The 13362-nt window shown below is 41.4% G+C and overlaps 1 protein-coding gene across 1 annotated transcript; it reads left to right on the forward strand.

Moving 5' to 3' along the window:
* Nucleotides 1-200: 200 nt before the first annotated feature.
* lss (lanosterol synthase (2,3-oxidosqualene-lanosterol cyclase)) lies at nucleotides 201-13326 on the forward strand. Its single transcript, XM_085765019.1, has 22 exons — nucleotides 201-341; nucleotides 1334-1502; nucleotides 2028-2166; nucleotides 2469-2577; nucleotides 2791-2912; nucleotides 3089-3185; nucleotides 4189-4324; nucleotides 5891-5999; nucleotides 6222-6340; nucleotides 6436-6533; nucleotides 6709-6736; nucleotides 7184-7240; nucleotides 7565-7636; nucleotides 7823-7873; nucleotides 8042-8191; nucleotides 9001-9097; nucleotides 9543-9648; nucleotides 10134-10199; nucleotides 11256-11336; nucleotides 11454-11624; nucleotides 12578-12656; nucleotides 12775-13326. The coding sequence occupies exons 1-22, from the start codon at nucleotides 328-330 to the stop codon at nucleotides 12910-12912; spliced, it is 2208 nt and encodes a 735-aa protein (XP_085621145.1). The 5' UTR covers nucleotides 201-327; the 3' UTR covers nucleotides 12913-13326.
* Nucleotides 13327-13362: the final 36 nt, after the last annotated feature.

A 13362-nucleotide genomic window follows, 5' to 3' on the forward strand; every position in this document is an offset into this window, starting at 1 on the left:
CTGTGAGCACATGTGTAGTATTTATCCTAGCCGCGCTCTGATTGGACGAACTGACGGCAGACACGCCCGTTTCTCCGCCTAGTCGGTCCGTGATTGGAGAGACGAGTCTCTGCTCATGTCTCTCCATGTAGAAAACTCCTCGGACGGCAGCGCTATGTCGCATGGGAAATGTGGTCTGTACAGTACGGAACCGCTAAGTAAAAAGTCTTCAAAGAACTACAATTCCCGTGAATTGAGCAGAAGGGGCGGCGACTAGAGAGCAGGTGAGAAGAGCTTCATTCATAAGGTTTGTAGCGGAGGGTTCGACTGTATCTGTCAGCTACAGCCATGACTGAGGGGACGTGAGTAAACATTAATCTTTCTTTTGAACGAATAAACTAAATTTAAACTACTTTGTTGCTGTTTCTCATGATGTGGAAGAAGCTTGAACTGAGAGTTTGTTGTTCAGACCAACTACTGTACTTTACTACTGCTTAACTGTCACAACACATCGACGTGAGGGAAAATAACATGTAAGTTAGAGCTTTCAAACTGAATTACAGGCAGGAGAGCTAAATAATGTTGATACATTAGCATGTAGCATACGTATAGGTGGAATATAACTAAGTAACTAGCTTTTTATCATCAAAGTTATACACTGGAGCACTTCAAACAGCTTGTTACTGTGCAGTCTGTATGATGAGTACTCCTGCTGTTGGTAATAAAAGTAGATTTTGTACTGTATGGAGAAGCCTTCAGACCTGCTTTTAAATAAACTGACTTCCACCTCACACTGTCTGACCGCTGAACATCTTTGTGTCGTCTGGACCATTGACATGAGTTAAAGTTAAAGATGATACCGTTAATACTGCACCACAAGATGACAAAAATACTAAATGTAGGCCCTATTTATAAAGCCAAGAAATGGATTTATAGATTTTATTACAAGCTTCACAAAGGTGTTAATTAACACTTTTAGTTGCAATATTGTAAAAGTATCAGTCAGCTACAAGTTATTGAGTCAGTTTCCTGTAAATTGTTTAAGTGTGAGGTTTGAGACTGGCTCTGTCATCAAGTTAATGCAGGGGAGTAGCTAACCTCTGTCTTCATGTATTATTTATAGCTGTGTTCATTGCCTCATATTCTACACTCAGTTTTGGATTGTTTGTTACTCATGCAACAACATGATCCCCTAAAACCAGCAGCACTTTCACCTGCAGAGTTATTGGTTTCACCTTTAACCTGGTGGTGAAATGCCTCCATTGTGCAAGATTTTATACAATTCAAAGCACAAAATTACATATGAATAAGGAAGAAGAGCTACGTCATTAAAATACTTAGCTGTCTCTTCCAGGCACCTGCGGAGGAGAGGGGGGCCGTACAAGACGGAGCCGGCCACGGACCTGAGCCGCTGGAGGCTGACTAATGTTGAGGGCAGGCAGACATGGCGCTACGTGGAAGATCAGGAAACCCCAGACAGAGAGCAGACCATGCTGGAGGCCCACTCACTGGGCCTGGACACAGTGGGTTTTTAACTTTTATAAGAGAGAAGTCAGTTCAGTTGCTAAAACAAGAGTTAATCTGATGCTAGCAGTTTCAAGCCTTTGCTTCTGTTACAACTACACCATGATACATGTGTCTTAACTTTTTTGTGGCACATGCAGGACCGTTGTATAGGGGAGAAAGGTGATGATAATTCTAGGGGTCCAGCACCCAGTAGGGCCCACAAAAAACCCCAGTAGTCTAATCTTTGTATGACTGATTTATTCTGCATAAGACCCTGACTAATACTCATAGTAATGCTGCATTAGCATCAAAACAAAGTAGGCTAAATAAAAAATTATAATACATAGGCTACATAGTCAGTGGAAAAGTCAGGGGGCAGGGGCCCACTTTAGTATTCTCTCAGCGGGCCCAGAATTCCTAGCAAAGGCCCTGGGCACATGTGTAGTTTTCTTTTCACTTTATACAGAATATATCTTTGAGTTGTAGTTACTCCTACACTGTTGAGGTCTATTGTTAATTTCTAGCCCATCTTCTGTCCACAGAGTGAGTTTGTGTCTGGTTCCCCTGCTGCCCACACAGCTGTGGATGCAGCTCTGAAAGGAATGGACTTCTACAGGCACCTCCAGGCCGAGGACGGCCACTGGGCGGGGGACTACGGAGGGCCTCTCTTCCTCTTACCAGGTAAAACACATCATCGTCTTCCCCGTTCACTTGAATTTCATACCTGAAATATGCACTGACTATATTATTTGATAAAATAAAATAAATAAAATAAAATTCAAACCCTCACATACTGTGTAAAATACAGCAGATTAGGTGAGAAGGTTCAGAGTGACTGCTCTTTTCCAATATTTTTGCTGAAGTGCTTGACAAATGACAAATTCTGGTGCAGTTGGAGCTGAGGATTGCATCTTACCAGTTTTTTCATGTGTGTGGCGCTGTCTGTGTCTGTGTCTGTACTCATGTGTGTGTGTGCTTCTCAGGCCTCCTCATCACCTGCCACATTGCCAAGATCCCTCTGGCTGAGGCCTGGAAGAAGGAGATGGTGAGATACCTGCGCTCTGTTCAGCTATCAGATGGAGGCTGGGGTCTGTAAGTCAACAACACACATTTTGTCTTTTGATTTTCACAACTGCTACAAGGAGATTAGTGTGGTAATTAGCAGAGATGTAATTCAAACTGTCCACTGATCCCCACAGCTACAAAATAATTAAGAGAGAAAGGTCAAGACATTATAGAGTGTCAGGCGGTCTGGAATATACACAATATAGCTGCATTGTGTGTGAGTGTTTTGTTTTTCTGCAGACACATTGAAGATAAGTCTACTGTTTTTGGCACCGCACTGAGTTACACCTCCCTGAGGATCCTGGGAGTTGACCCTGATGATCCAGATATGGTTCGAGCCAGGAACAACCTGCACAGCAAAGGTGAGGAGGGATAGGTAGAAATAAACAGCACAAAGCCATGCCACAGGTTACTGTTAAAAGTATCAGCACAGTAATACTACATACAGTACTGATCACCTTTCTTCATCAATCATCTTTATTTTTAGTCTGGCTCCATGTTGCTGTAACCCAAAGTTCTGTGTGTTTGTCTTGTTCAGGTGGTGCAGTGGGGATTCCCTCATGGGGTAAATTCTGGTTGGCCATTTTGAACGTCTACAGCTGGGAGGGGATGAACACACTCCTACCAGAGATGTGGTAAGTGGGTCTTACCTCCTTTTACCTTCTCCTCTACCCATCAGCCATGATTTAAATACACAGATAAAGCTTCACGATCTCAGCTGAGGTCAGAGAAACATTACCAAGTCTGGGGAGCACAAGTATCATCATTATTTGATTCAGACAGTAATAGATAGTATGAGATCTGGTCCTGCTCCGAAGAAAACTTCTGTTGGAAATGTGAGTGTATCACTGACTTGTTAACAAGAAGATCAGGACCATGGCAAAGACATCAGGCCATCAGCATCAAATTTAAAGGTCCCATACAGACTAAAGGTAGATGTCCATGTGTGGTATGATTAGAAAGCAGCTTTAGATTCTATATTAATACTGTGAAAAATAAGTCCACATAGAAATTCATCTAGCCTGTATTCAGAAACTGAGGCTTAAAACCAGCTTCAGGACCGCTGTAACTTTGTGATGTCACAACAAAACAGTCACTGTGCCCAAAGCCCCGCCCACCTGTACCCACCATCTAACCTTACAGGATTTGGTTTCTCTGAATGTTTTACCTGAAATCTGTTCTATTAAGTAGATCACTCAGAAAAGTGTCAGTCAGGTCGTGAATATTGAGCACGGCACTAAACAGCTGTTTTCTATTAGGGGTAAAAATGACCCCTCGGCGGTTCTAGGTATAAATGATCTTCTTTTTTTTCTTTTTTATCCCACAGACTTCAAAATTCACTTGATAATTAATGAACCCATTTTAGGAAAAGTCATGAACTGAGAGAAATAGGGGTTTTATTTTAACAGAGTTACACATATTTAAAAACACCAGGGGGGTAAAAATGACCCCTTGGCGGTTCTAGTGTTAAATAAAACACAAAAAACAGTGTAAAATATAAAGAAAAGGTTTCTGAACGAAGACTGGGCTCTGTCACCAGCAGCATGTCACTGACTGTCTTTGGAAGCTGCGTGAACATATTTTCTTTTGTATAAATATAAATTCAGATGTGACGTTTTACATTTTGTCTGCCTGCAGGTTGTTCCCAGCCTGGATGCCAGCCCACCCCTCCACTCTGTGGTGTCACTGTCGCCAGGTCTACCTCCCCATGAGCTACTGCTACGCCGTCAGACTGGCAGCTGAAGAAGACTCCCTGGTCCTCAGCCTCAGACAGGTGCTGGTAACAGGCTGCTCCACATGGGGGCGCCACAGTCCGTACATTACAGCCAGTGCTCTTGATTAACTCAGTAATACTAACAATCATCAATATTTTAGTGTGGCTGCTAATCAAACCAGTTTGCTATTTAAAGTAGCACTACCACAATTTCCAATTCTTTATTCGGCCACTAGATGGGGCCGGTGGTGCAGCGTATCAGATATAAACACACTCGTCCTCTTTACATAGTGGTGGGGCCGCTTGTCTCATAACAAAAAGGAATTCTGCATTTACTCCACAGGCACTACACCGTTGGCTTTTATTGCTATTACTGCTGTATTTGCTATAGTGCTACTTTGAGTGAGTTCAGAGTTCAGAGTCTGAATTGTTGTATATTCATCATAATTTCATTTTCACAATTTTCTGTTCAGGGGGATATCTGCAGATTCATTATTTTGTCAGATAAGCAGCACAAGCCAAAGAATCTCAGTTTACAGTCTTATAAAGCGTGTTCTGCCATATTATGATAACTCTAATGAAACCATACTGCCTCTATATGTTGTTCTACGTGTAGACTGCAGCAGGTTTGGGGCTGTAAAAGGACATCACTGGCAAAAGAGCCTAACAATATCGCAGTATAATACATACAGATGAATAGCTGTGTGGTTATTACACATGTACGTCTGTCTCTCAGCAGCACAGTGAAGTGTGCTTTGAGCAGCTGTTTAACTTTCTCTCACCACCAGATGTGGATGAAAACACAAACACAGCAGCAGAGAAGATGAATTTCTTTAACAATCATTTTTCCAACACAACTCAGTCTTTTTAGACAGCAGTTTATCTTGATACGGTGTGTCAACACTGGTTAACTACATGTTTGTCAGGTACAACACAAAGGGGTTTATTTCAACTTTGCCCTGTGTTGTGTGTTTAATTCCTTCACAGCGTCTGATAGAAATAAAAGAACATGCCTCAAAGTCATTTAAGGTGTTTCCTTCACCTCTCACCTGCACATCAGTGTGGGAGGATCCAGGGATGGAAACCTTTCAGATACAGAGGAGAGCAGCTCACCTCAGTTTTTCTCTCTCTTTACTCTAACAAGATACAGACCACTTTTTAATTTAGACATATTTTGTCCCCTATATTTATATTTTCAATTTTAGGTAACACTTTATAGTAAGTACACACTATTAAGCATTAGTTAAACATTAAATACTGAATTCATCATTTATAACACATGAATACTCATTAGTATGTAGTTTATAAACACAGCTAAAAATGTTTTACTCATCATCGATAAGCACTAACTGTATTTATAAACTGCATACTAATGATTATTCATGTGTTATAAATGAAGAATTCAGTATTTATTCATGCTTAACTAATGCTTAATAGTTCGTACTTATTATAAAGTGTTACCCAATTTTATTTTCACAGTTTTCAGTTCAGGGAGACATCTGCAGATTCATTATTTTGTCAGATAAGCAGCACAAACTCTCTACATGTAGACTGCAGCAAGTTTCATTTACATATATTTATTTATGTATGTGAGTTTGTATGTGTCTCTTGTTCTTTGTTATGCAGGAGCTTTATGTCCAAGACTATGCTACCATCAACTGGCCGGCTCAGAGGAACAATGTGGCAGCGTGTGACATGTACACACCTCACAGCTCACTGCTCACCTTTGCATACAGTGAGTGTGACTAACACAGCGTGCACTGTGATGATGAAACACCGCCTACAGACACGTGCTACTGTAAAAACAGGCAACAACATTAAAACAACATTAGTTGTATCCATGGCTACAGGATGTATGCAATACTAAAGAGGAAAGTTTCTCTCTTTCCTAAACGCTGCCCTCTGTATCACTTCCCTAACCTTGTGACCCTGGGACTCTGTTCCTGTTGCTCTGCAGTGGTGCTGAATGTGTACGAAGCCCACCACAGCACCATGCTGAGAGGCAGAGCTGTCAAAGAGCTGTATGAGCACATCCAGGCTGACGACCGCTTCACCAAATGTATCAGCATTGGACCGGTAACATATACACCAGACAAATACTGAAAAAATACACCTCAGCTTATTACCATGAGAGTCAGTGTTAACATGGAGTACTGGCCCTTTCCCCTCAGATCTCCAAGACCATCAACATGCTGGTTCGCTGGTACGTGGACGGTCCCTCCTCTCCAGTCTTTCAGGAGCATGTGTCCAGGATCCCAGACTACCTCTGGTCAGTCTCTAACGACAGGAAGGAAAACCACCTCTGTTTTATTATCTGATCAAGAGAGGCTACTGTGAAGCTGCAGATTGTAATATGTGTAAAAAGTTAATTCCGTTGAAATAAATTCTTAACTTTGTCAAAAGTAAATTGCTGATAAACTAACAGTAAGTTTCCTGTGTTCTAGGCTGGGACTGGATGGTATGAAAATGCAGGTGAGAATCTGTTCTCTGCTGTGTCTGTGTTAAGTGACGGTGTTTAGTCTAGTCTAGTTTAGTTTAGTTTACTTTACTTTACTTTACTTTACTTTACTTTACTTTACTTTACTTTACTTTACTTTACTTTACTTTACTTTACTTTACTTTACTTTACGTTACTTTAGTCTAGTTTAGTTTAGTTTAGTCTAGTTTATTTTAGTCAAGTTAAGTCTAGTTTAGTTAAGTCTAGTTTAGTCTAATTTAGTCTAGTTTAGTTTAGTTAAGTCTAGTTTAGTTTAGTTAAGTCTAGTTTAGTTTAGTCTAGTTTAGTTTAGTTTAGCTGCTTGGTTTCACACGTTGTATTTTGTCCTGCAGTAAGCGAGTGCAGAGTAAAAGTGCAGTCAGGTGAGTTTAAATTCAACTTCATCTCAGCATTTGACATTTTGTCGTTTCTGTTCTGCACAGGGGACCAATGGATCTCAACTGTGGGACACTTGTTTTGCTGTGCAGGCTTTCCTTGAGGTGACACACACCTGGCCACTCACTCCAGCTCTGTTCTTAATTCAAACAATGATATATAATAAAGATCAAAGAACAGGTCATCTATGATAGAAAAAAATATTGCTTGTTCATGTCAGACATAAAAATACACAGAACAGTGTCATCTACTTTGATGATGGGATGCAAACACTGAACCCCAAACTCCTCACATCAATTGTAAATGCTGCCTTTAAATATAATAATAATACTAAAACAGTCATGTGGATATTGTCTCTAATAAGCTGTTTGAGGACTTGGTGTATGGAAGTATAGAAGTGGTGATTCCTGTGTGTTGGGCTCCACCAGGCAGGAGCCCAGGATAACCCCGGACTGGCCGAGTGCCTCAGAGACGCCCATCAGTTTCTCACCATCACACAGGTATCAACAGTGTTTATCTCACTACTTTCAAACTGTAATCCTTCTTTTCTTCTCAGATTATTTCCATTGTCGAGCAGGAAAGGGTGCCTATTGTTACACTACAGAATGTGTTTGCTAAGGATTAAAACAGTGTCAGATGATCATTCACTGCTTTCATAGACCTGACAAGTTTTTCCACTCCACCAGATACCTGACAATCCTCCTGAATACCAGAAGTACTATAGACAGATGAACAAGGTAAACAAATATCACACGAGAGCCACCTTTCAACATGTTTCCTATTGTTCTTCAATGAAAAAGTGAAATGTCTGTGGAAACTGTATCCAGGAGGTTCAAGTAAAGGAAAGTGAAGTGTGAACAACACTTGTGTGCACTGTGCTGTATAACCCCGTTTCTGTGATTTAGGGAGGTTTCCCCTTCAGTACCCGTGACTGTGGCTGGATCGTGGCTGACTGCACAGCTGAGGGCCTCAAGTCTGTGATGCTGCTGCAGGAGCTGTGTCCCTCCATCAGGCAGCCTGTCGCCTCGGAGCGTCTCTGTGATGCTGTTAATGTGGTGAGTCTGCAGGGAATGTGCATGCAATGTCTCGTGGCTCTGCAAGCTCATGTCATCTTCACTCTTATAAAAAGATTTTACCATTTGACAGCTACGCTGGTTCAAAGGCACACTTCACCACTTTGTTTTTTTTACTAAGTTAGCTTAGCATAGCCAAAACACACTGAAACAGGGAGGAACAGCCTGGCTCATTGCAAATTAACACAAAGGTAACAAAATCCAACCGCCAGCATCTATAAAACTTATTAATTGATTTGTTATATCCCATTAGTTTAATCTGTAGCCCACACTGAGGCTACCAAACCCTCTTGTAACTCTTTAGCATTTTATTTATTTATTTATTTTTTCCTCTCTCATAGTTTAATTCATTTTTTCATTCAAAATTTCATTCATTTACCCATCCTTTCTTATTTTCAGAATTATTGCTGTTATTATCATTATTATTATTTCTGGTATAATTGTTGTCTAGCTATTGCTGTCACAGCTGTCATTATTAATACTGTTTTATTATTATTATTATGACCAATATTACTATTATTTGTATTCATTAATGTCTTTCTTTATTACTGCTATCACTACTGCTGTTATGACCACCATTTATATTACGTATTATACCTGAATTACACACACACACACACTGTCCACACTTTACATACATCGATGTATGTCCACTATGTTGTTTGTCTTGTATTTCACAATAAAAAGTTATTAAAAATGCTAATGCATTAATAAACGGCATACAGTTGAAAAGAACTTGTAACTTGTAACTCATTGCTCCTGCAGTGTCACAGCTTTGTGTCTCCTCGTAGCTCCTGAGCATGAGAAACTCAGACGGTGGGTTTGCCACATATGAAACTAAGAGAGGAGGGAAACTCCTGGAGCTGCTCAACCCCTCCGAGGTGTTTGGTGAGTTTGTTTTCTGCACTTCTCTTGAACCCCACGTCATGCACCTCTTGCAATCTGTGTCATTGCATCAAGAAGAAGGTGTGGAGGAAATGTCAGTGCAGTGATTTCTTTCATATATCGAGATCATCAAACAAGTTGATTCCCAGTAGAAGAGTGTGTTGCAGGGCAGCTACGTGCACTGTGACTCAAGCTGCAAATATGCAGATGTGAAAAGGGGGAAACACGGAGCCAAATATAAACATGGCATTTCAGATTCCTCCTGTCAACATTAAGCGATGGGGAAAGCTTTTCCATTGTGTGTTGCAACATGATGACCTTTACTGTATCAAATGACAAAGAACCTACGGTAATGCTGGCATTCGCCCAGCTGAAGAGAGGATCTTGTAGGTGTAGTGAGATTATGAGTAACAGTTTGTCCGTTTCTGTCCCACACACACATAAACAGGTGACATCATGATAGACTACACCTACGTGGAGTGCACCTCTGCAGTGATGCAGGCTCTGAGCCACTTCCAGAAGGCTCACCCTGAACACCGTGCTGAGGAGATCAGGTATACACTACCACACAGCATGCACACATGGTTGGAGGTCTACTAGTATCTGTTACTGAATGACGTCATCATTTCAGATTCAGCTGCTGCCCAGAAACTGTTTGAGTACATATTCTGGAATCATGGAAAACATTTGTATCTGCAGTTGCTGATTCATGGCTTTAATCTAATCCACAAAGACATTCTTACTTTAATCATTTCTCTCTCATGTTGAGGTTTAGGATTAAAACACTGAGGGGAAAGGGTGATCTTCTTAGGTCATGGCTACTTGTTTATTGTTTACATTCAGTTGTACACTAGTGCTTTATGTACCAGTAATATGCACATCTGCCTTTTCAGTGCTGCTGTGTTTCTGTGTTGTGTGTTATGTTACACTGTTTTCTGCTTTTTTTCCTGGAGCAACATTTCATTCACAAAGTTTATGAATAACTATAAATAATGACTTGACTTAGAGGCTGTAAAAGACTTGATTGGTTCCTCTACAGGTCCACTCTGAGTAAAGGCCTGGAGTACTGCAGGAGGGTGCAGAGGCCAGACGGATCCTGGGAGGGGTGAGACCACACATTTGTTATTACAATCTGATATCAAACCTGATCGACAGGTCAATTCACAGTTTTTTCCAAATGCTAACACACTAAAATGACATGCATAGCACAAATATTTAAACTGACACACAGAGAGCAAAACCTCTTCTCAAGTATCCAAAACTTTAAACACATTTTCTGCTTGTCACACATTTTGCAATGGCTCTTTTTAAATACACTGAACTCGGTTCTCTGCATAAAACACAACAATCTCACATAAAGTTACATGTTTGCCATTTTCAAAGCTCATTGGCCAATATGTTTTTACAACAATATTGGAAGACGGGAGACTATATTTTTTCTGCAATTTTCTTTTTCAGTTCACTGTTTTGTGAGCATACTTTTGTTCACTCCAATGTAAATATATCTGTTGTGCATAACGTTGTCTGTTGCCATCTTGTTTGGTGGGGGAAAAATGCTTCAACAGTATATGTGTGTATCTGCAAATATTTCTGTATGTGAACAACCTGAAGAATTCTCTACAATTTGAACTATTTTAGTTGGCAAAGCATACTTTAGATCAGAGTGCTTTTTATTATGCCCAACAGTGTGTAGTTGGTTAGACAAAAATTTGGTTAATATGAATGAAGTGTGTGCCATTTGGTGCAAAAGTTTGATTTTGATTATGTTATATGTAGTTTTGGTTGCAGTGCTTCATTTTGCAGGATATATGAGCTATTTTGCAGTTTCATTATCTTTAATGGTATAATGTAACTATTTTTAGAACAAACGCACCCTGAACAGATTTTTGTACGTCGTAATGTTCCGTTATTATCTCATAGCGTTTTGGAGTTGTTAGATTGTGTATTTGATAAGTTTGATGAGGGAAACCAAGAAATCCCATTAGCCTCCATAGCGTAGCTCTGAGCAGCTCAAGGCTCTGCTCCGCCGTTCTAAAAACAGTTTGCACCGACAATTAAAGGTAACGAACCTACTGCTAAAACTATAGGGATTGCCAAAATGTTGAACTATCCCTTTAAGCAATTGGAAAAAAAACTGTACATGGTTTTTGCTTGTGCTCAGGTCCTGGGGAGTGTGCTTCACGTATGGAGTGTGGTTTGGCCTGGAAGCTTTTGCCTGCATGGGTCACATCTACAAGGACGAGTAAGAGATCCAAACACTGATCACTGAGTATTTTACCTTGGTTGAACGAGCCACACAGGACACATGGCAACCAGCAGCCTACACACCACATTACATCCTTGTGTTGTGTGTGAACAGGGACGTGTGTGCTGAGGTGCAGAAAGCCTGTCAGTTCCTGCTGGACCGACAGATGTCGGACGGGGGCTGGGGGGAAGACTTTGAGTCGTGTGAGCAGAGGCGCTACGTCCAGAGCAGCACTGCTCAGATCCACAACACCTGCTGGGCTTTGTTAGGCCTCATGGCTGTCAGGTAATCAACACGCAACTCACTGATTGGTGGTCATACTCGACCACTGTGGATCTGTGCCTTCGAACACATGCATGTTTTTTTTTGTGTGTGTAACTTATTTGGCTTTTTATTAGCAAAAATCAAATATTGCTTTCATAAATACGTATTTCACTGAAGTTGAATCACATCCGCATACAAATGAAAGCTTTCTCGTACCTTAGAATGAGTTGTTACAAGTCGTTACAAATACATAAGTGGGCGACGCACCGAACCGAGGCGGCCATGTTGCATCGCCATTTTTTACGTTGAGTGGCAGCGTGACCGTAGGTAACCATAGAAACTCAGCGGAGCTGTCGGCTCGGGGAGAAAGTTTTCCAGGTAGCGCCTGTTAAAACTGTCACCACTGTGTAGTGTGAGGAAGGACGGAGGCACTGATGTTGCATTCAGGTGCAGTCAGGCAGACGGCCGTCGGCAAACCAACCGGATGTCATTTTACTCGACGAGAGAAAGACGGTAAAACGTGGGTCAGTTAAGCAATACAACGTCACCATGACGCTTGTTTATCCTGTTGCATGCAGCGTCTGTTGTGTGTCTGACGTCTGCCCGATTTCACGACGTGAATGCAACATCAAGAATACGTTCCGATATGCAACCGCACCGCTAGATGGGAGTAAGTCCTACACATTATACAAGTATATTTTTGGGGCTTTTTGCCTTTTTTTTAAGGAGGCAGAGAGAGGGGGAATGACATGCAGCAAAGGGCCGCCCAAGTCGAGATTCGATAGCCTCTGTATATGGGGTGCCTGCTCTACCAACTGAGCTAAACAATGCCCCAACAACACATAGCATGTTTTTACATAGGAAGAAAAGAAACTCAAGCTTTTTGATGATAAAAATGTATCTAATTAGAATCAACCAAATCCAAACTAAGTAGTTCATGTGAATTCAGTAACATCACCTGTTTACACAACCAGGCATCCTGACAGACGGGCCATTGAGAGAGGAGTACAGCTGCTGATTGAAAGGCAACTGCCCAATGGAGACTGGCCACAGGTGAATCACTGCTTTGCATTTGTTTTGTACTTTATGTAAAAAAGGAAAAAAAAAAAGAAAGTATAATTACAGTAATTAGCTCACTTTGCCATGAATACAACTCTGCTTTGTCCCCCAGGAGAACATAGCAGGCGTGTTCAACAAGAGCTGCGCCATCAGCTACACGTCCTACAGAAACGTCTTTCCTGTGTGGACCCTCGGCCGCTTCTCAGCTCTGTTCCCCGGCAGTCCGCTGGCTGGGAAGGTCAAGCTGTGAAGAATTCATTCAGACTATGATTAAGAAGACAAGATGTCGGGGCGCTGGATATAGCTCAATGGGTTGAGCAGGCGCCCCATGTAGAGGCTACAGTCCTCGCTGCAGCCGGCCCCGGTTCGAATCCCAAATCTGGTTGTTTGCTGCATGTCATTCCCCCTCTCTCTGCCTCCCCATTCCCTATCTCTTTCAACAGCTCAGCTGTACCACACGTTTCATTCTTTGAATTTCTTTCTGTCAACATTCCAGCGCGGCTCATCTACCAGAGCTACTCCTCACAAATCTGTTGTGGTAATCTGCTGCAAACCAAGACGCCCACTTCATGTTTCATGTATAAAAGCATTTATATCCATGTTGCCTTAGATTCCTGCTGCCTCACTATCATGTACATTTAGAATAAAGAATTTTTCTATAGAATTTTTTGTGAATTCTCTCCTCAGTGAAGTCACTTTG

The sequence above is a fragment of the Trachurus japonicus genome, chromosome 21 (genome assembly GCF_045865225.1).
Source record: "Trachurus japonicus isolate A0001 chromosome 21, Traja_1.0".
NCBI classification, from domain to species: Eukaryota; Metazoa; Chordata; class Actinopteri; order Carangiformes; family Carangidae; genus Trachurus; species Trachurus japonicus.